The 21,171-nt window shown below is 37.6% G+C and overlaps 1 protein-coding gene across 2 annotated transcripts; it reads right to left on the bottom strand.

Annotated features, from left to right (window-relative positions):
- Window positions 1-3,644: 3,644 nt before the first annotated feature.
- On the bottom strand, window positions 3,645-20,963 carry aup1 (AUP1 lipid droplet regulating VLDL assembly factor). 2 transcript variants are annotated; one of them, XM_066719704.1, is made up of 12 exons: window positions 20,778-20,963; window positions 20,239-20,376; window positions 11,988-12,138; window positions 11,536-11,723; window positions 11,248-11,320; window positions 10,537-10,610; window positions 9,912-9,978; window positions 8,687-8,792; window positions 7,779-7,925; window positions 5,883-6,034; window positions 5,501-5,589; window positions 3,645-4,891 (listed from the first exon to the last, which is right to left on the bottom strand). In XM_066719704.1, the coding sequence occupies exons 1-12, from the start codon at window positions 20,816-20,818 to the stop codon at window positions 4,840-4,842; spliced, it is 1,278 nt and encodes a 425-aa protein (XP_066575801.1). In that variant the 5' UTR covers window positions 20,819-20,963; the 3' UTR covers window positions 3,645-4,839. The 2 variants fall into 2 exon arrangements, with proteins under 2 accessions (XP_066575801.1, XP_066575802.1); XM_066719705.1 differs by having other exon boundaries at window positions 5,892-6,034.
- Between the last annotated feature and the right edge of the window lie 208 nt (window positions 20,964-21,171).

The following is a 21,171-nucleotide window of genomic DNA, read 5'->3' as shown; positions in this document are numbered from 1 at the left end:
CTGTAGCCATTAAACTAGCGTTTCCACATTAGTCTTGGGTGTTTAACTAAAACTCTTAGACATCATTCAGTTAGAGGTCAGGGTGTGGGAAATATAAATTGAGTGTCGCACATGAAACTGAATAATGGGGTTTTATATTTACCTCACCAGTAGTACTTATGTACCACATTGATCATCAACCACCATCTCACAGCAACATATCATCTAAATTGGAGATCACATACTTTACTCACGCAATCCCAGGGTGCATACATGCACACGCACACATGGATAGTTGGCACAGAAGCTGCATGTAATGGTCTAGATTTAGATGCTGCAACAGATGCATATTCAGATTAAATACATTGAGAGAAGTGATTGCAAAAATGAAACAACTGTAATTTGAAAAACCTGCAGTCACCTGTAGAAATGATTTTCAGTGAAACATGTATTCCTTGCTTAATGGAACTGAGAAAAGATTCAATTTTTCCTTTGTCACTAGAACTAACAAAACACTGGCAGATAATTTTTGCACTTGGTCAACAATTGTTTCTTTCTGTAGGGACATTATAGCTTGAGGAACACAGTGTTTTGGATTAATTATTTTTTTGCAGCAGATTTTACAAGCTAATTTTAATGATCACAATGTAAAATATTTCTATAACCATAAATCTTTTATATGACGTTTAAGAGAAAATGCAGTTAACAGCCTGAGGCACCAGGTGTTAAGAGATTTATCTTCATTCAGATTACTCGGCACAATTGCTTCTGAAAAAAGTAAACCAATCTGGACCTTGTATGAAACTTGACCATATAGTGACTGATATGTTGAGAAGGGAGCTTTGCTTATAATAAGTGTAATTATCACCTATGCTGATCTTGGTAACATGAGGAGGAGGATAATTTTTGTTAGATTACTCATTAAAATTAAGCACAAATTGTATGGTCTAATCTTGTTACAATTGGCATAATGTTGGCTCTGTACGGCACCATAATGGATTTAAAAGGAAACTATCAAGTACTTTAAGTGTACACTTTCATCTTTGAGAGTAGATACATCCAAATTGGGTGAACAGTGTAGGAATTACAGCCATAATCATGAATTAAATTGTGAGTTTCAATACGTGGTTGCAAATCCTTTGCAGTCAATGACTGCCTGAAGTCTGGAACCCATAGGCTTCCCCAGATGCTGGGTTTCTTCCCTGGTGATGCTCTGCCAGGCCTGTACTGCAGCTGCCTTTAGTTCATACTTGTTCTTGGGGTGTTTTGCCTTCAGTATTGCCTTCAGCAAGTGAAATGCATGTTCAATTGGATTCAGGTCAGGTGATTGTCTTGGACATTGCAGAACATTTCACTTCACCTTAAAATATTGTGTTCCTTTCGCAGTATGCTTCAGGTCATGCGTTTTGAAGCATTTGGGGGAATCTGAGCAGATAATATACACCGATCCGCCATAACATTATGACCACCTGCCTAATATTGTGTAGGTCCCCCTTTTGCCTCCAAAACAGCCCTGACCCATCGAGGCATGGACTCCACTAGACCTCTAGGTGTCTAGGTGTGCTGTGGTATCTGGCACCAAGATGTTAGCAGCAGATCCTTTAAATCCTGTAAGTTGTGAGGTGAGGCCTCCATGGATCAGACTTGTTTGTCCAGCACATCCCACAGATGCTCGATTGGATTGAGAGCTGGTGAATTTGGAGGCCAAGTCAACACCTTGAACTTGTGATTCATCAGCCTAGGCCACCTTCCTCCATTGCTCCATGGTCCAGTTCTTATGCTCACGTGCCCATTGTAGATGCTTTCGGCAGCAGACGGGGCTGCATGGGCACCCTGACTGGTCTGTGGCCATGCAACCCCTTACGCAACAAACCGCGATGCACTGTGTGTTCCGACACCTTTCTATCAGGACCAGCATTAACTTTTTCAGCAATTTGAGCTACAGTAGCTCGTCTGTTGGATCGGACCACACAAGCCAGCCTTTGCTCCCCATGTGCATCAATGAGCCTTGGCCGTCCATGACCACTTTTCCATCCTTGAACCACTTTTGATAGGTACTGACTACTGCAGACCGGGAACACCCCACAAGAGCTGCAGTTTTGGAGATGCTCTGACCAAGTCGTCTAGCCATCACAATTTGTCGCTTGTCAAAGTCGCTCAGATCCTTACGCTTGCCCATTTTTCCTGCTTCTAACACATCAACTATGAGGACAAAATGTTCACTTGCTGCCTAATATATCCCACCGACAGGTGCCATGATAACAAGATTATCAGTGTTATTCACTTCACTTGTCATGTTATGGCTGATTGGTGTAGCCCTAAACACTTCAGAATTCATCCTGCTGCTTTTGTCAGCAGTCACATCATCAATAAAAACATGGGAACCAGTTCCCTTGGCAGCCATACATGCCCATGCCATAACACTACCTCCACCATGCTTCACAGACTGTACAGGGACCTTTACCTGTTTTTTGGCAAACTAATCTGGTCTTGCCGTTTTTAGGGCTTACCAATGGTTTACATCTTGTGGTATTTACTCTGGTGAACTCTTCTCTTGATTGTTGACTTTGATACAGATATGCCTACCTCCTGGAAAGTGTTCTTGATCAGGCCAACTGTTGTAAAGGGGTTTTTCTTCACCAGGGAAAGAATTCTACTGTCCTCTACCACAGTTGTTTTCCATGGTCTCCCAGGCCTTTTGGTGTTCCTGAGCTCACCAGTGCATTCTTTCTTTTTAAAAACATACCAAATAGTTGATTTGGCCACACCTAAATGTTTTTGCTCTCTCTCTGATTGGTTTGTTTTGATTTCTAAGGCAAAACACCAAGAAAAAACAGGAAATAAAGACAGCTGCAGTACAAGCCTGGCAGAGCATCAACAGGGAAGAAACCCAGCATCTGGTGATGTCTATGGGTTCCAGACTTCAGGCAGTCATTGACTGCAAAGGATTTGCAACCAAGCATTGAAACTCATAATTGAATTCATGATTATGTTAGTTTGGCCAATTACTTTTGAGCCCCTAAAATTGTGGGGACCATATAAAAAAAAGGGTGTAATTCCTACACCATTCACCCAATTTGGATGTAACTACCCTCAAATTAAATATGAAAGTCTACACTTAAAGCAGATCTTGATTGTTTCCTTTCAAATCTATTGTGGTGTAGAGCCAAAATGGTGACAATTGTCACTGTCCAAACATTTATGGTCCTAACGGTATGTAACAAGATCAAACCATGCCGTTTCTGCTTAATTTTATGGAGTAAAATATTTATGGACTATACGCTTCAGCAGAGAACTTCTCCAGATAAGCTGTACTTTTAGACATTGAAAATGCATCTGTGCTGGAAATAAAGTAACTGCTAATTAAGGTAACTAGATTAAAAGAAAATGTATGGACCAATGTTTCTCGTTTCTTTTTTATTTTAATGTTCATTAAAGGGCACTAGAATGTGCAGTTCGGTTTTGCCTTTGTTAAACATTCAACAACCAAATCTTTGAATACAAAACAATGCATTTTTCAACCTTCCTTTTGTAAAGAATATGAGTGAAATAAGCCACTCAAATTTAAAATAAAATGAATTAAATGCTTTGGATTTAGGATGTAATTTAAGATTCATAAAATCTTTTGTATGGTAAAAACAGATTGATAAATCACTCATTCAAGATGTGCTCAAGGCCATTTAATAGAAAATTGAACTCTTCCACACCAGTAGAACTCCTTGGTACAGATAAAAAATGTTTTTTCACAATGGATAAAGTAGAACAGATGTGTGTACAAGTTAAGAAAACAATCCAAAACTGATGTTTAACTGAAAGTACACATCTGCTTTAAAATCCAGTGCCTCAGCTGCAAAGCAACAACAAAATAAATAAAAGGTACCGGTATTTCACTAAACTGTAAATTCCTCAAAGTGGAAAAAAGAAATATTAAAGCGACTCATTTTGAAGATAGCGCACCAAGCACCCACATACTGTTCATTAAATCACATTTCTACTTTGCTGAACAAAAGTGTAATTGGGCTTAAACAATTCACTAATGATTTGTCAGTGTAGAAGTATCTAGTCCTTTCAATAAGAATAGTCATTACTGAATCTATTACTTAGCCTTGATTAAAAACTGACTCATGCACCACTGCACAGCATTAAGCTGTTACTCAATGTAGGTACATCTTTTAAAAAATATATATTTTGGCATTTACATCTATTCTAAAGTACAGGCCATGACATACACTTGCACCAGATCAGCTAAATTCAGTTACAAGCTGATCACATTCATAATTCTCTATAGGGCACACAAACCAAAACATTTAGTTTCAAGATCTCTTTCTCCTGGCAATTGGTAACTGGTAACTGGTTGGTAACAAAATGTAAAATAATTGAAACCTGGATTCAATTACAATGGAAAAATAAACTAGATTACCTTTTTGCTTTAATATGGATGGATTTAATTTAAAAGCAGTTCAATCGGTTCAATACATAAGTAACTATTGTAAGGAACCTACAGAAATGTCAGTCTCAAATAAATCAAGCTGGACTGCGCTTTTTAAGATTTGCAAATCACCTTTAAAGTTGTACAAAATATAAGATGCATCACCATAACTGGATCTGAATACAAATTTTTACCAAAATAATCTTCTTTGTAAAGAGAAATAATTAAAAAGGTACATGCATGATTGCCATGCAAAAGATTTAAAAAAAAAAAAAAAAAAAAATCCAAAGTACGTCTTCCCCACACACTTGTTACTGTAGTTTACATTAAAGTTTTCCAGACATCAAGGTCCTTTTCAGTTCAGTACAATTCTTTAATAGTAATGGCTGTCTTTCCAAATAAATCTCCTTTTGACTTGATTACACCCAGCATCAGTGTTCATTTTCCATTTCCTGATTTAGTCCATGTTTTTCAATATAACGTCTGGCAAAAAAGGAAAAAGGACAGTTGAGGGGTGGTTACTTTTCATATTTAAGTCACGCTACAAATACTGACATTCAAGCTATTATGTACCATGAGATAAATCAATGTCCTTTTTAGTCGAAATGAAATAAATACCGGCTTTTATAACAGATGCAAGAATGAGCTAACATGCTATTTCTATTGGGCAGCATATAAAGGAAGTGGCTTTCCTGCAGTCCAATATCAGTGACTTTTTCGTGATTTTTTCACGTTTAAATGACAAAACAGGAAGATAAATATTGCCCCATCTTAAGTGGAAAATCACCAGCTTACAAATTTTTTTTTTTTTTGTCTCCCTTAAAGCTTACCTCCACAGGCAAACTAAACATGAGAAAAGAGCATATTCCCATGAATAGAATTCCTACCTAGGCCTATCTGAATAATGTTTTCCCTGTGGGTAAATTGCATATGCAAATAATTACATACATTTGCACTTCATACATAGTGATTATGGGGAAAATCAGTCTCCTCATCTACGGAGCCTGTGCTTTTCATGCTTTTCTTTTAACCTTTAGATTATCCACCGGTTTTAGTAGTTCTTCTACATATTTTTTAAGATTCAGTTCTTACCGTCTTGCATATTCATACAAGGCCTCTTTTCTTTCCTGCAGAGACATGTGTCGGTCAAAAGGAGATTTTCCAAATGACTTAGCAGTAGGCTAATCACAAAAAAAAAAGGGGGTAATTATTGAATATTATACATCAGAACAAAATGTTATGGTTATCTATCATTATTAGAAAAGTGAATTCATTGTTTTTTCTTCGTTAAAATTATTTTAGTCAATATTGTGCATCTCTGTGAGCTTATGAATTTCGACTCCCATTACTTAATACAGATTTCTGAAATGCCAGTTACAGTAGTGTGCAAAAGATTTACCTGATCATTATGAATAAACTGAAATGAAGGGATGCAAATTTAGATCTTTCAAACTAAAGCATAATGATTTCATACCAGCCTCACTTTCAAAGTAGGTGCAGGAGCAGTGACAGTGGAGAACTGACTCCGAGAAGATGTAGCGCTAAACACCCCCAAGGAATCTGATGGAGTCTCGTCAGCCCCCTCCAGCAGGTTGGTGATTGTGGTGTCCACACAGTTTGTCCGCACTGAGGGAAGCAGAAAAGGCAATTGCTAGAAACAGACATGTCTTGCCCTAATGATTAGGCAGCAAACTAATTACGGACTTAATTGTGGTGTTTTCATAAATTGCACACTACTTGTCATGTATTGAACTGTGCACAACTGTGGTATTTTGAGCCAAAAGCTTTTATTTATGCCTCAGTTCCACTGGCTTAAGCGTCCATGTCTTGCCATGCCATGCCAGACGCGTCCCAGAGCTATTTTTGTAAAAGCAGGCCGTTGTGAAGTCCGTCCCTCTTATGGGAGGAGCAGCGACTGTGGGTTTGGTTTGCGTTTCATTTTAAAAACAAAGACAGAGAACAACTACGAGCGATACAGCCTGACATGGAAAACACTTTTGTGTTTTTTATTATTTCTGCTTTACATGATTGTAAACAGCGTAATACATACATGATTCTGTTAAGAGTTTATAGACAACATTATATTCAGACAAGCACGTCCCCATAAGAATACGTTTCCATGTGCAACAATAATACTAAATAGCAAATATGTCGTTATTATCGTCATCATTTGTGCTAGTACATGTGTATTTTTAACAGCACAACGTGACTCCCTTAATTTATTACTCTTACTACAGATTTGCAACTGCAAACAATACTTTTTGCCGTATTATTCATACTTTACTTAGCAGACGTCCTTAACCAGGGCAAGTTACAGTTGAAACAAAATACACACGTTTCACGATTAATCATCCAGCTACAATATAGCAGGTTATAATTGAACTAAAGTGTGAATGTTTCAGTCATGGTGTTTATGGACTTATGGACGCATTAATTAAACCAGTCCTTAATGTTTTAGAGGGAAGCCCAGATCTGCTGTATTTATTCATTCATTTAACTTGTAAATGGACACACGTTAACTGAATCATGTTCACCTTCACGCTGATTGTCTCTGTACACCATTCACAAAACGACAGCCTGAAATACCATCCAGCTGTTCATAAAATATTAATAAAAATTGGCTGCTACGACCCGATTATTATGCTTCAGTTTATTTTTAACTAGTCAGGGCACTGCACCGGTCCTGTGAAATCCAAGTTTTTAATACACTCGGATATTAACTGTAAGCAGTAAAACATTTAATTGTTTCTGTATGTGGATTTCACTCCATGCTGCTAATAAACCTGTAATTTCTTCCTGATCCCACACGGCACTTGAGATTATATCTTCCGACATAATGTAGCTGATCCCTTCCCTGTCTGTCTGCAAGTCAAGCACACATCTTCGGTTTCAGAAGTGGAGATATTTCCTTAGTGGGCGTGATGGACACTCACGGACACGTCTAGCACCAGATATTTAAAAGTCCACAAAACACTGACAAGTCTGGACGCGTCCAGACGCTTAGCCAGTGGAAACACCCGTTTAAACGTCCGGGGCCAGATGCGTCCAGACATGTCCACCAGTGGAAACGGGGCATTATTTTTTATAATTGTCCCCAACTTAGTTAAGAGTGGTTGGATTTGATATGCAGACCATATTAGAAACAGAAGAAATGCAAAAGTTATCTGAGCAATTGGCATACAGTTTAAAGCTTTCAAAACATTGTTTTATTGGGGAAGGGGGGGGAGCACACACCAAAATGTTTATACAATGGAAATCAATAGTACAGTCAAATCTGACTGAACTGAAAGTTATAAGCTAGCCATTTACTACATTTTCTTCCACCTTTTATGGAGACCCATATTTTACTAAGCAGGATGAGAAGACTTACCTAGATCTCTCTTGATAACACTGAGTGGGACATCTGGAAGCACTTCTTTCACCTGCTGAGCCATGCCAGCAATCCTAACATCTTCCACTCCCGAGTTAGAAGCCATGAAGCCCAAAGGATTAGTTCTGGGTCTTGCACCTGAGTGAGCTATAGAGAAACAGCGGCATAAAAATAATTGTGTGGATCTTTACCTACATTTTTATGCAGAGCATATCATTTATATTCAAACTATTATTGGGGAACTAGGAACCAGTAACACGTCTGGTACTGAAAATAATCATCTGATTAGAATGAAAAACTATACATATTGTATTATACACATTAACAGCAAATACAATGTATAATTTTGCTGCCATGTAAATTATATTAATTCTACACCTGTAAGAAATATAGTGGTGGTATAATAATGGTGACAAAGAAAGGTAGTCTTAAAAGGCCAGTGCGGAAACAAACTGGTCTGGGAACTAGTGCAATATACCATGACAAAATGTTTTTCTTGTTTTTAGAAATACTACTTTTTATATCTACAGTACCTATAGAAAGTTTACACCCTTTTTCAAAATGTTAACCTTTTGTTGCATTACAGCCTAGAATTAAAATGCCATAAGAAAAAAAAAAAAAAAAGTGATGTGAAATGTGGAAAACAATATCAAAGGACTTGCTATAGGCACCGTTAATCAATCCTTTACTTTGTAGTTTTGGACTGCAGTGAGTCAATTAGGTACAGATAGATCATGGGCTCCATTGGTTTTTCTACATTTACATATTTCAAGCAACCAGCATATAATAGAAACAATAACTAACACTGACTATTACCCATATTGTTCTGCTAGACTGCAATACAAAAGGGGAAGAGCACAAAAATCTCTTTGCATATACAATAAGCAAACCAGTTAATCTACACATACTTGAATTTGTAGTTCGAGGTGCAATATGCCTTTTTCTCTTGATGTGCTCTATTTTATCAGCTCTAGTGATCTGTGTAGACACGACACCAAGCTTCATAGCCAAGAGCTGTGGGAGAAAAGAAATACATGTATACATATTTAAATTAGTGGTTTTAAGGATTTAGTATTACTTTGTGTAGGAGTGGTGCTTTCTGTAATGTCATTGTGATAAAATGGTCACTCTACAGTTGAAGCAAACCACAAATTAAATACAGCATGTTTGATTCTTACAAATGGACTCACCTTGCAAAAAGATAATTGATTTAATATGTGTAGGTGTCTTTACCATTGTGGGTCATGACTCAACAGGAGAGTTATCCATCCTTCATTTCTGGACTCATATGAATACTTGTTTTGGTCCATAAGCTAATTTGGGATTCAGTAAGCTCCAGCTGCTTTTGATGGTGATGCAAACAGTTATGGTGAAAATTTGCATGTGTGTTTGTACAAATAATTGTATTTTATGCACTTTAATGTTGAAATACAAAGATGTCATGTGTAAACGTAGAAGAGTACTAAAGTGAATGTAAATACAGAAATATATTTCTGCCATTTACAGCACAAAACTAACTCTAGGCACCTAAATGTATTTGGGTTTCAAAACGAGGTTATTTAAACAAACGTGACATAGTGGTGCCTAGCCTGGTGTCTAGAAGGCAAAAGGTATTAAAACTAGTAAATGTGTTCTGAATTGAGTTGGTTAATTATTTTACATGTTAAACAGTAACGACACCGTATATTACATAAGAAAGAAGATTGAACACTGTGGGGAAAAAAAAAAAAAATCTTTTTTTTTTTATTACAGTTAAATAACTATTTACATCTCTAAACCATTACCAATTTAGTAGGCTATATGTAGCCTACATACATACACAGGCTACACACATAAATTATCAAATGAATAAACAGCAGCAGCCCCAGCAGCTGTCAGTGTCAGACAGACACCCAGCCTCTCCGCACTGTGTGGCCACACTGACATCATTGATTGTCAGCTAGAGAGAAAATGGCGGCCACTTCAGACTATTTTCGACACTGACATATTTAAAACAATATATATAACTAACAAATCAAAATAAAAACGAATTGGGGTGCAGTTCCCCTTCAGCTATACTTTTTAATGCACTTTTCAAAGCTAAACATATTGCATAACAGAGATGGGTCTGAATTAGAACTGAGCTGTAGTTACCTCCTGCACTTTACTGGCAAACTCTTGACTTGAATCACCATCTTGTCTAGATACAGTTGGAAGCCATCTGTAGAAAACGGGAGAAAGAGGGAAGAAAAAAAATTCACCAAAAGCGCAGCTGCTTCCACAATCCTACTCAGTTAATCTAGAAATGAGACTTCATTATAATGAACTGCTAATACTCAAACCTAAGCTTTGCTATTAAATTGGTTTTAATGTTGCTTGGATCATATCACAAATGTAATGAGAGTTCACTGAAATGTAAGGTTTCAGTTCTTAGCTGAAGATATATTTCCACCCTGCCTAAAATATGTAATTCAAATTGTAATAGTGAGTATTTTTGTTTCTCCTGGGTTGCAAGGATTTAATTTTAACAATTGACTACACTTTTGATCAACTGGACTTTTCAGCAAATGTTTACATCATTTCAGGTTACTGAATGAGGTAGGTAAATATCTCCGCCAGAACAATCTGTGATTGAAGAAATAAAACTAAAAGCTACTAAAGAGGAATACTGCCTTTATTTTCTTATCGAATGATTAATAATAAATAAATAAATAAATAAATAACACTATTAGCCAACTACTCCCCTGCCCCATCAGTGATAGACAGTAATAGTTAGTACCTTACTTGGTACACTGTAAATGGAATAAAGAAGGTCCACAACAGCTCTGTAATCCAGGAGGACTCTTCTGTATTCTAAAGATTAGGAGAAATAATGGAATTAAGATAGTATTAACAACTCTGCTGAGACAGTGAGGTATAGAACCCAGGTACTAGCTGAATGAAGACTACAAGTAAGATATGCATTTATTTTCATGTTTTTTGTAATTTCAGAATAGATTGTTATAGTCTTTAAAATGATCTGCATGGGAGCTCAGAAAAACATGAGTAGGTATAAAATAGCTTGCTTTTACTGCCATGTGCTCTTTAGCAAAGGTTTACAGGGATTACTATAAATATTAAGACAAACATAGAAGGTTAATTATGCAAAAGACCAATACTAGAAGATAATTTCTAATTTTAAGGTTTATTTGAATTTATTGATATGAACTAGGAAAAAAAAAAAAAGTGCAAGTTAAATTAACAAACACTATCTGCATTCTTATATATTGTGCTGCAAAATAAAGTTTGATTTAGCCCAGCATTTTGATCTTGGATAGAAATATTCATAAAGACTTATCAATTGAATTAATGTTAATTAATGTTTATTTTATTAAGAGCACAATACATGAGTGTGTGGGTACTATTTGACTTTCTACTAAACAGACTAGACCTTCTTGCAACACTGATTGTTAAAAGGACATTTCAAAACTGGGCATCAAGGATACATTACCAGTGGTATAAATGGCCTCTTTGCAATCAAAGCCACAGGCTGGACGGAATCTGAAACTGTGAAAGGCCAGGTACTGAAACACAAATAAAATGCATTACTGCAGGGTCAGCGTTTCTTTACAACATCCAACTAGTTTTTCTACATGGCCCCATAATCTCTTTGACACTTCAAGACAGGCCTGTCATTTCAATAAATGCAGCACCTTGCAGATGGGTGACATTTTGATTTAACCTAAACCACCATGTTAATATTTGATTGTCTTTCCTTTTCTTTATCAATTTGTATTACCTGAATTTGAGGAGGCCCACTCGGCCGTTAGTGGTTTCCTCCTCAGGAAACAGCAGCAGGGGTAGGTTGCCCTCCGTAGAACAGTACTGTCTGAGGGACTCTGCCATTTCTGACCTCCCTGACATCATCCCCAGCTCCATGAAGCCCCGTGCCCAGCACACAAAGCCAGGCAACCCTTCTGCCATAGGCTAAGAAAAAAAGCAAATTGGGGGAGCCCCCCAAAATATTCTGATACTGCAGTACACAAACACTAAAGTACTTCTTGCATCACATTTCTTATCGAACACTTCACCCACAGTAGCTATTTTAAAGCTATTAACGTCAGATTTTTAAAGTTTTTTCCCCCCCTCATATTCACAAAAGGCTTGTTGGTTTGTTTTGTTATAGGAGGGATTTCCCCCCTCAATCTTTGACTCATTAATAACCAGGTTTCATACTTTTACTGAACTTACCGTGTTGCAGGATGTCAGAAGGTTGATGATGTTATGGTCAAACTGGGTCACATGATTACAGATATACAATTTCACATTCTTGTCTCTCTGGCGGGGGTTATCCTGTTTAACATACATTCCCAGAACTGAACACATGACTCGTACAATAAATCTAAAAAAAGACAAAAAGCTTGTTAAGAACATTTAAAAATCTTGAGAAATGGAAGACTTTTTTTTTTTTTTTTTTTTTTAATTTATTTATACAGGGAAAACCAACTGAGACCGAGGTCTAATTTACAGTGGTGCCCTGTATTACAACCATATACAAAAAATATTGTTATTGGGGGGCATTGGAAGGTGAATGAAATTTTCCCTCTCTCAGAATGAGCCCTTGGTACCTTCAGCACCAGCCAATCCTGTGAGTTTTATTCTCCACCTCAATTTTAAATGTAAGATAATTAGATTGTTTATAAAGCTGTCCTGCAGAAACTAACAACCAATGTCAAACCCTTCTAGAAGACAAATAATTCCAACCAACAGAAGTTTATAAGAGACAATGGTGTGTACAAAAGCTTGCACCAGTAATAAAACGTAATGCTGTCTCTAAACTTTTAAAAACAGATGCAAAATCATGCATATAAAGTATATCACCATAGTCCAGTATAGACAAAGGTGGCCTGCACAATTTCCCTTCTATGTCTAGATGACAGACATGCTTGGTTTCTATAAACAAACCCAATTCTGGACTTTTTTTTTAAAGAAAGTTTGTCAGCTAACCAAATGCCAAGGTATTTGTATGAAGGGACACATTCTAAAACCGAATTGTCCAGGTTTGCGATTTAAAAAATTCCCAAACTAATGCTCTTAGACCTTGAGAAAACCATATACTTTGTTTTGTTTCCATTTAAAACCAATCTAAGATCAATTAAAGAATTTTGGAAAATTTGGAAAATCAGACTGCAAGTGCAAAAATGCTTGAGCAAGAGATGGCGCTGCCATATATAAAACTATCAGCATAAAAATGGAATTTACAGTTTCTCACAGAATTACAAATATACTGTTTACCTTGTATATAAATTAAAGGCCCCAAGATCGATTCCTGGGGAACTCCTTTATGAACAGCAATAAACTTAGATTCATACCCATACATTACTACAGCTTGAGTTCTTCCACTGAGTTGTTTTTTAAACCACAAACAAACTAATATCCATGTCCAATGATGACAGTTTTTTCATCAAAACAAAGTGATCAAACGTATCAAAGGCTTTAGACAGGTCAATGAATAGCGCAACACAACTTAATTTCTATGTCTATAACCAGCATGGTTTCTGTGATTGTATTACTTCCTGGTCTGAAACCAAATAGTATATTGAATGAATTTCAATTTTCAGTTTAAAAAACAAACAAAAAAACAGCTGTATATTTACTAATGACTCCAGTATTTTAGCAAGACAGGAAAACCAATGAAAGAACAAATGAAACCAAAAACTACTAAAAATGTAAAATTTGTGGACTGCATGTTGCTTTGAAACACTGAACAAATCATACTGAATGAACTGAAATTCTAAAAGTTTTACCAAAATTCAGACTGTATACCACGCATCGTAGAGTTGTCAAAAATACCAATACTTTGATAGTAGCGCGATTCCAAATTTCAGAAACTGTTCAGAAACTGAGCTATGCATTCAGTAATATTAAAGTATCAGAGCACTCTACTTGTATAATGAAAATTGTGCGATTGCGTCTTTCACTTAAGAAAAAAAAGCTTTCCGTTCATGCAGTGACACCATACACCTCAGGTGGAAACAGAGGCTGCATCCCAAATCGCACACTTGCTCCCTACACCCTTCAACAAGTATACACTTCATGCAACGTTCTTCTGACATCGCAGAGTGTGCACTTCAGTGAGCGAGGGTGTAGGGTGAAGTAGAGCTGGGCGAGATGGCCAAAATACAATATTACGGTATTTTTCACATATGACGGTACTTATTAATGGCCATTTTATACTGTTCGTAAAGCAAAAATAATAGGACACAACTGACATTTAATTACGTTTCCCTGTTCTGTGTCAATCGTCTTGAAAGCAAATCATGTCCACACTATCAACGACAAACCCTTCTTCGGGACAGATTCACCGAGATCACTTTGCTGTGAAGTTTCGCCCACACTGCTCTCCTCCATTTCGTCTTCATTCATTGTGCATTGATCACATTTGTTTGTTTATGTCAACACGTAATACACATGGAACTTATTTTCGATATTTGGCAGCATTCATTCCAAAACAAGGGTCGCGTTTGAGAAGTGAATTTTTGTGCAGAGACTCGGAGTCTACGTGTTCTTTGATTGTTTCTGTGTGACGCCACTAAGCCCCACCCACAGAAATCTGTGCAGAATCACACAGCCCAGCACAGCTCCGAGAAGCTGCTGCGGGAGGTGAGCTATGGCTGCGAGTAAAAGATTATGCAGAAATCAAGAGGGACGTGTTCAGATGAATGAAATCTATTGCTGCCCCCTTGTTAGCAGAGGCGAATGTCAACTTTTATTACAAAATGAAGCTGTGAACAGCATCATCAAAACGAGATATAGAATTCTAGATCAACACTTTAGCATGGTCAATGCTTTATTAAATAATTACATCAATTATTTTAAAAAACTGAATGTAAATCTATGATGCACAATAATTGTTACTTAAATGATTGGCAATGCAATTTTTTAATAAAAACTAAAATATAAAAAACAAATTAAGTCATCCGGTTACATTGATTTCTGCAGGGTTTGTGAAGAGGTGGTCACGTTCTTGTAGCGCAGATTTGCATAGTTCTGCAGGATCCAAACGGTCCCATTGGTGGAGCCGTGCAGATCTGTGGAAATTTGCATTACACGAACACGATCGGCAGACAGCGCAGTCTCAAGCAGCCAGCGCAGCAAGTTGTGGGATACGCGCATAAGAACAAGTTTATTGTTAGCGGAATGCTATGACTGAATGACACAGTATTAGGTACAGTGAGGGAAAAAAGTATTTGATCCCCTGCTGATTTTGTACGTTTGCCCACTGACAAAGAAATGATCAGTCTATAATTTTAATGGTAGGTGTATTTTAACAGTGAGAGACAGAATAACAGCAAAAAACGCATTTCAAAAAAGTTATAAATTGATTTGCATGTTAATGAGGGAAATAAGTATGTGACCCCTTCAACTTAGTACTTGGTGGCAAAACCCTTGTTGGCAATCACAGAGGTCAGACGTTTCTTGTAGTTGGCCACCAGGTTTGAACACATCTCAGGAGGGATTTTGTCCCACTCCTCTTTGCAGATCCTCTCCAAGTCATTAAGGTTTCGAGGCTGACGTTTGGCAACTCGAACCTTCAGCTCCCTCCACAGATTTTCTATGGGATTAAGGTCTGGAGACTGGCTAGGCCACTCCAGGACCTTAATGTGCTTCTTTTTGAGCCACTGCTTTGTTGCCTTGCCTGTGTGTTTTGGGTTATTGTCATGCTGGAATACCCACCCACAACCCATTTTCAATGCCCTGGCTGAGGGAAGGAGGTTCTCACCCAAGATTTGACGGTACATGGCCCCGTCCATCGTCCCTTTGATGCGGTGCAGTTGTCCTGTCCCCTTAGCAGAACAACACCCCCAAAGCATAATGTTTCCACCTCCATGTTTGACGGTGGGGATGGTGTTCTTGGGGTCATTCCTCCTCCTCCAAACACGGCGAGTTGAGTTGATGCCAAAGAGCTCGATTTTGGTCTCATCTGACCACAACACTTTCACCCAGTTTTCCTCTGAATCATTCAGATGTACAGGCCCGTCTGAAGTTTGCCAACATGTGCTTTTTTGAGCAGGGGGACCTTGCGGGCACTGCAGGATTTCAGTCCTTCATGGCGTAGTGTGTTACCAATTGTTTTCTTGGTGACTATGGTCCCAGCTGCCTTGAGATCATTAACAAGATCCTCCCATGTAATTCTGGGCTGATTCCTCACGTTCTCATGATCATTGAAACTCCACGAGGTGAGATCTTGCATGGAGCCCCAGACCGAGGGAGACTGACAGTTATTTTGTGTTTCTTCCATTTGCGAATAATCGCACCAACTGTTGTCACCTTCTCACCAAGTTGCTTGGCGATAGTCTTGTAGCCCATTCCAGCCTTGTGTAGGTCTACAATCTTGTCCCTGACATCCTTGGACAGCTCTTCGGTCTTGGCCATGGTGGAGAGTTTGGAATCTGATTGATTGATTGCTTCTGTGGACAGGTGTCTTTTATACAGGTAACGAGCTGAGATTAGGAGCACTCCCTTTAAGAGAGTGCTCCTAATCTCAGCTCATTACCTGTATAAAAGACACCTGGGAGCCAGAAATCTTGCTGATTGATAGGGGATCAAATACTTATTTCACTCATTAACATGCAAATCAATTTATAACTGTTTTGAAATGCATTTTTCTAGATTTTGTTGTTGTTATTCTGTCTCTCACGGTTAAAATACACCTACCATTAAAATTTTAGACTGATCATTTCTTTGTCAGTGGGCAAACGTATAAAATCAGCAGGGGATCAAATACTTTTTTCTCCTCACTGTAATTATTAAATTTAGCATAGAAAACTTGAAAATACCAATATGAAGGTATAGTAAAAGTCCAAACCGGTCCGTAAATGGTAAATGGTAAACCGGTATATAGTTTTTTTGCGGTATACCGCCCAGACCTGTTCAATGGGACACACTTCAGTGCCTTTGACCGAAAAAGTATTTAATTAAAATAATAATAATTTTGAAATACATTGTTCGTTAATATTACCTCCTAGTTTTATAGGATACTACTTCTGTAATTAATTGATAGGTGCCAAAACGTTTATTGGCTGGACTTTCTAATCATATATTTAAATCATGATTATATAATAATTGTATATTATCTATGCATTATAATTTCCTTGATACATAATTCAACAATTTCTACAACTGTCTAGCTAGCATTACATTACATGTATATGCACCCGCCGCTGCCATATTTTTCCAATTGACTTGTCTCCACCTTTAACGCAAAGAGTTCTGGGACTTCAGCGCTAAATGTTGTCAGACCTCTAATAATGCAAAGAAAATAAGTTCATACTTAATTTTATTTACTTATTACTTTTAAACACAATATTAATGTTTTAACTTGGGAAGAGTTCAGAAATCTTGTGTGGAATAACCCTGATCACAGCTACATGCTACACAGTCTTGGCATGCTCTCCACCAGTCTTTCACATTGATGTTGGGTGAATTTATGCCACTCCTGGTGCAAAAATTCAAGCAGCTTGGCTTTGTTTGATGGTTTGTGACCATCCATCTTCCTCTTGATCACATTCCAGAGGTTTTCAATGCGGTTCAGGTCTAGAGATTGGGCTGGCCATGACAAGGTCTTGATCTGGTGTCCTCCAGCCACACCTTAATTGACCTGGCTGTGTGGCATGGAGCATTGTCCTGCTGGAAAAAAAAAATCCTCAGAATTGAGGAACATTGTCAGAGCAGAAGGAAGCATGTTTTCTTCCAGGACAACCTTGTAAGTGGCTTGATTCATGTGTCCTTCACAGAGGCAAATCTGCCTGATTCCAGCCTTGCTGAAGCACCCCCGGATCATCACCAATCCTCCACCAAATTTCACAGTAGGTGCGAGACACTGTGGCTTGTAGGCCTCTCCAGGTCTCCATCTAACCATTAGATGACCAGGTGTTGGGCAAAGTTGAAAATTGGACTCATCAGAAAAGATGACCTTACTCCAGTCCTCTACGGTCCAATCCTTATGGTCTTTTGCAAACCTCAGCCTGGCTCCTCTTTGCTTCTCATTGATTAAGGGCTTTTTTTCCTAGCTTTGCATTAATTCAGCCCTGCCCCTAGGAGCCCGTTTCAAACCGTCCCCTATGTGCACTTCACCCCAGCTGCCGTTTGCCATTCTTTTTGTAGGTCACTTGATGTCATCCTATGGTTGTTGAGTGACATTCGAATGAGTTGGCGATCATCCCAGTCAGTGGAGAGTCGTTTTCACCCTCTGCCAGTTTGTAGCTTTGTTGTCCCCAATGTCTGCTGCTTGACCTTGTTCTTATGAACCGCCGTCTTTGAAATTTTAAATGCAATCCGACACTCACTGTATCCCTCTACCAGTAAAGCCAGAATTGAACCCTTCTTTTCCTCACTCAAAACTTTCCTTTTCAACTCTTTTGGCATGGTCAATAGTTATTGTTTGATTCCAATTACTTTTGAGGTACTACTAGCACTGTTTTTGCCATCCGGCTGCTCCTATTGCAAGATGATAGTGATAACCACAGCAGTGGTTTTTATACTTCTCCTCATTAAATATTTGGTTCAGGTGATCACCTAATCAGTACCTCATTCAGTAGATTGCGGTGTGCCGGTGTTGGAATTCAACAGACACTGGAATGGAATGGCTGCCATGAATGTAGAGATGCTGATTTAAGAAAAAATTGCAGTGGTCTCAATTTTTTCCAGAGCTGTATGTGTAGACATATATGGTGTCAGATCTCAACATGATACAAATTATTTCACAATGACTGAGTTCACTACAAAGCCCAGATTGTCAGCTTTTTTGTATTCAAGCCTACAGCATAAACTGCAGTCCAGCAGCTGAAGAAAGTATTTGTAACTTATTACATTTGACGAGTTTACAGCAAACACCATCTAGGTATTTAATTCAATTTTTTGGTAACATCAGAACAGATAAGTGGGAGAAATTTACATACACAGAGATACTTTTGTATTGCAAAAGCCACTCAAAATATGCAGCTATGCGGTTCTAGTGTTCACAGATTCATAACAATTTAAAAATAACAAGTATTTACACAACAGATATCATGGGTTCAGCTTGCATGCAAATAATATAGGCCTAGGTAATGCTGCTCGATTTAGTTTATTTTCTAGCTGTCTGCCTTTAAGATTCTTAACCGACATGGCTTTATCCATTAAAACATAAGTTACACAATATAAAATTAGTTACCTTTACTATACCCAGTTTTAATATTGTTTCATGGATCAACTATGGCTCAAGACTGTGTAGATATTTCTGCCTGTTATTTACTGTATTATTTTCTTGGTCTGTATAATGACTTGTGCTACATGCATGTTCTGTATATGAAATAAAAGGGCATTAATTTCCCATACGGAACACATTTTCAATATTATAAATATGCAATAATAATCATTCAGTCAAATATAAAATATGAATGTGCCTATTGCCTGTTACTACAACAAGCCAGGTTAAACCAGTCACAGAATGCTCAAAGAAATTACCAAAATATACATGAGTGTTATTAGCTGCCTGCACTCTATTGTTCTGAAGATGATGTTTGAATGGTTACTGATTTCTGGAAAAAGTTTTCTTAATACTAGGATTATGATACTTGTGTTTACTGCTGCATCCCATTTGATTTGGAGTGAAGATTGTGCACCTTTATGAAAGGAATGCTAATGTATGTTATTATGTGTGCAGATTTGTGTTAGTTTGTTTTTTTGCGTGGTATCGAATTGGTATCGCGTATCATGAAATTGAACTGGTATTGTATTGAATTTCAAAATTCTAGTATCGTGACAACCCTGCATCTCAGTCAATTTTGGGGAGTTAACCTGATGAGAACAAAATATTTTCTTAAAATCACATTGAATGCAGAACTGCAAACAACTTATATTGGATAAAAAGAAAACTAAAGCTCCAAACATTTAAAAATACACGCTACATCGATATATAGTTTGTTCAGGATATACATTTAAAAGTACAGTAATTCCCTCGTTTGTGGCAAGGATATGTTCTCGGAAAACCATGACATTAAATGAGCGCAACTTTACCATAAAAATCCATGTTATAATTGAAGATACATTGAAGGACACAGCAACTCACAATATATGAACCATTTGTACTACAAGAACAAAATAAATATATATACAGAATACAAAATAAAAACTCATTATTTTGTGGAATTACAGTTCACTTCTATTTCTATCCTCTTCTGGAAGCACAGGTAGAATCTTTTCAATGTGACGTTTAAACGGTAAATATTTATAGCAAAAATACATTCATGTAGAACATTAATTAATTAACCATTCTGTAGAAATAAAAATAAAAGTAAACATCCATTGTTCAAGAATAGTACGAGTATGAAAAGGAATGTCTTTGTATTAAAATGACCTACGAATGAATCAGACTGTGGGGCATGTTGTGTGTGCGTGTGTGTATAGATGTATGGGTTCCATGTGTAGTTTAAATGGATATCAACATAGTTCCACTTACCTTCTGACGAGGCTATCCGGAAGCGCGCAACTCACTAAGAATACGTGAACACCAATAAATATTCTGAGCAGCATCAAACACAGACCGACTGGGACGTACAACAGGAAGAGTAACAGAAGTAATCCATCGTTTGGCAACCTAGAAAATGAAACAATAGAGAAACATGACAGGGGTCGCAAGAAATGTATTCTGTATTTCCTACGAACTAGTTCAGAAAAGCCCAAAAAATCGACATCTGCACTTGGAAATTGCTTATGCTTTCGAAAGTTGATTTGCGTGCAATGTAGGAACCCTTCTAGCTAAGTTGCTGTATTTCGATTCAACGCGTGCGTCAAGCTAGACGTTCGACCCGTAGAAAGCACGCTCATGTCGCAATATTATTAAATTATACATTTTGCCATTTTGGCAGAACTGTAATTGCATATTTCCTAATGCAGTCATAAGTAAAGTCACCTCTAATTAATAAATAAAACTGGCTTAAATATATCAACTTGACCACACACTTCTTGTTTATATACTGAAAATATGACTGGTCTTACCTCTGTAATTCAAACAGCTCTTCTATCCCCGGAATTGCCATTATTTAGTATATCTGTAAATTGAATCCAGTGGTGGCAGGCTAATTTCCCGCATGCTATTTTTATATTTTGAACAACCTGCTACTTTTCTCAACAGCTCTCATCCCCATCTAACACAGGAGCCATGTTGTAAATACGTGGCACTACATCATTGGTTAGTGAAGCATCCTGAGGCGGGTGAAAGGTACTTCAGTTTTACGAGGTGCCGTTGAGGACAAACTTAATTATAGACGCTTGATAGTGGAACGTAGAACGTGTTCACCTTCCTTTCTTCGAAATTGGACCAGTTTTATGCACTAAAAATATTTTCTTTAATTCATTGGAAGGCTAAGAAAACGTAGCGGTTCACATTTCA

This window comes from Amia ocellicauda, chromosome 13, assembly GCF_036373705.1.
Source record: "Amia ocellicauda isolate fAmiCal2 chromosome 13, fAmiCal2.hap1, whole genome shotgun sequence".
NCBI lineage: Eukaryota > Metazoa > Chordata > Actinopteri > Amiiformes > Amiidae > Amia > Amia ocellicauda.
Note: the sequence above shows the minus strand (reverse complement) of the source record. Positions and strands in the feature narration are given on the sequence as shown.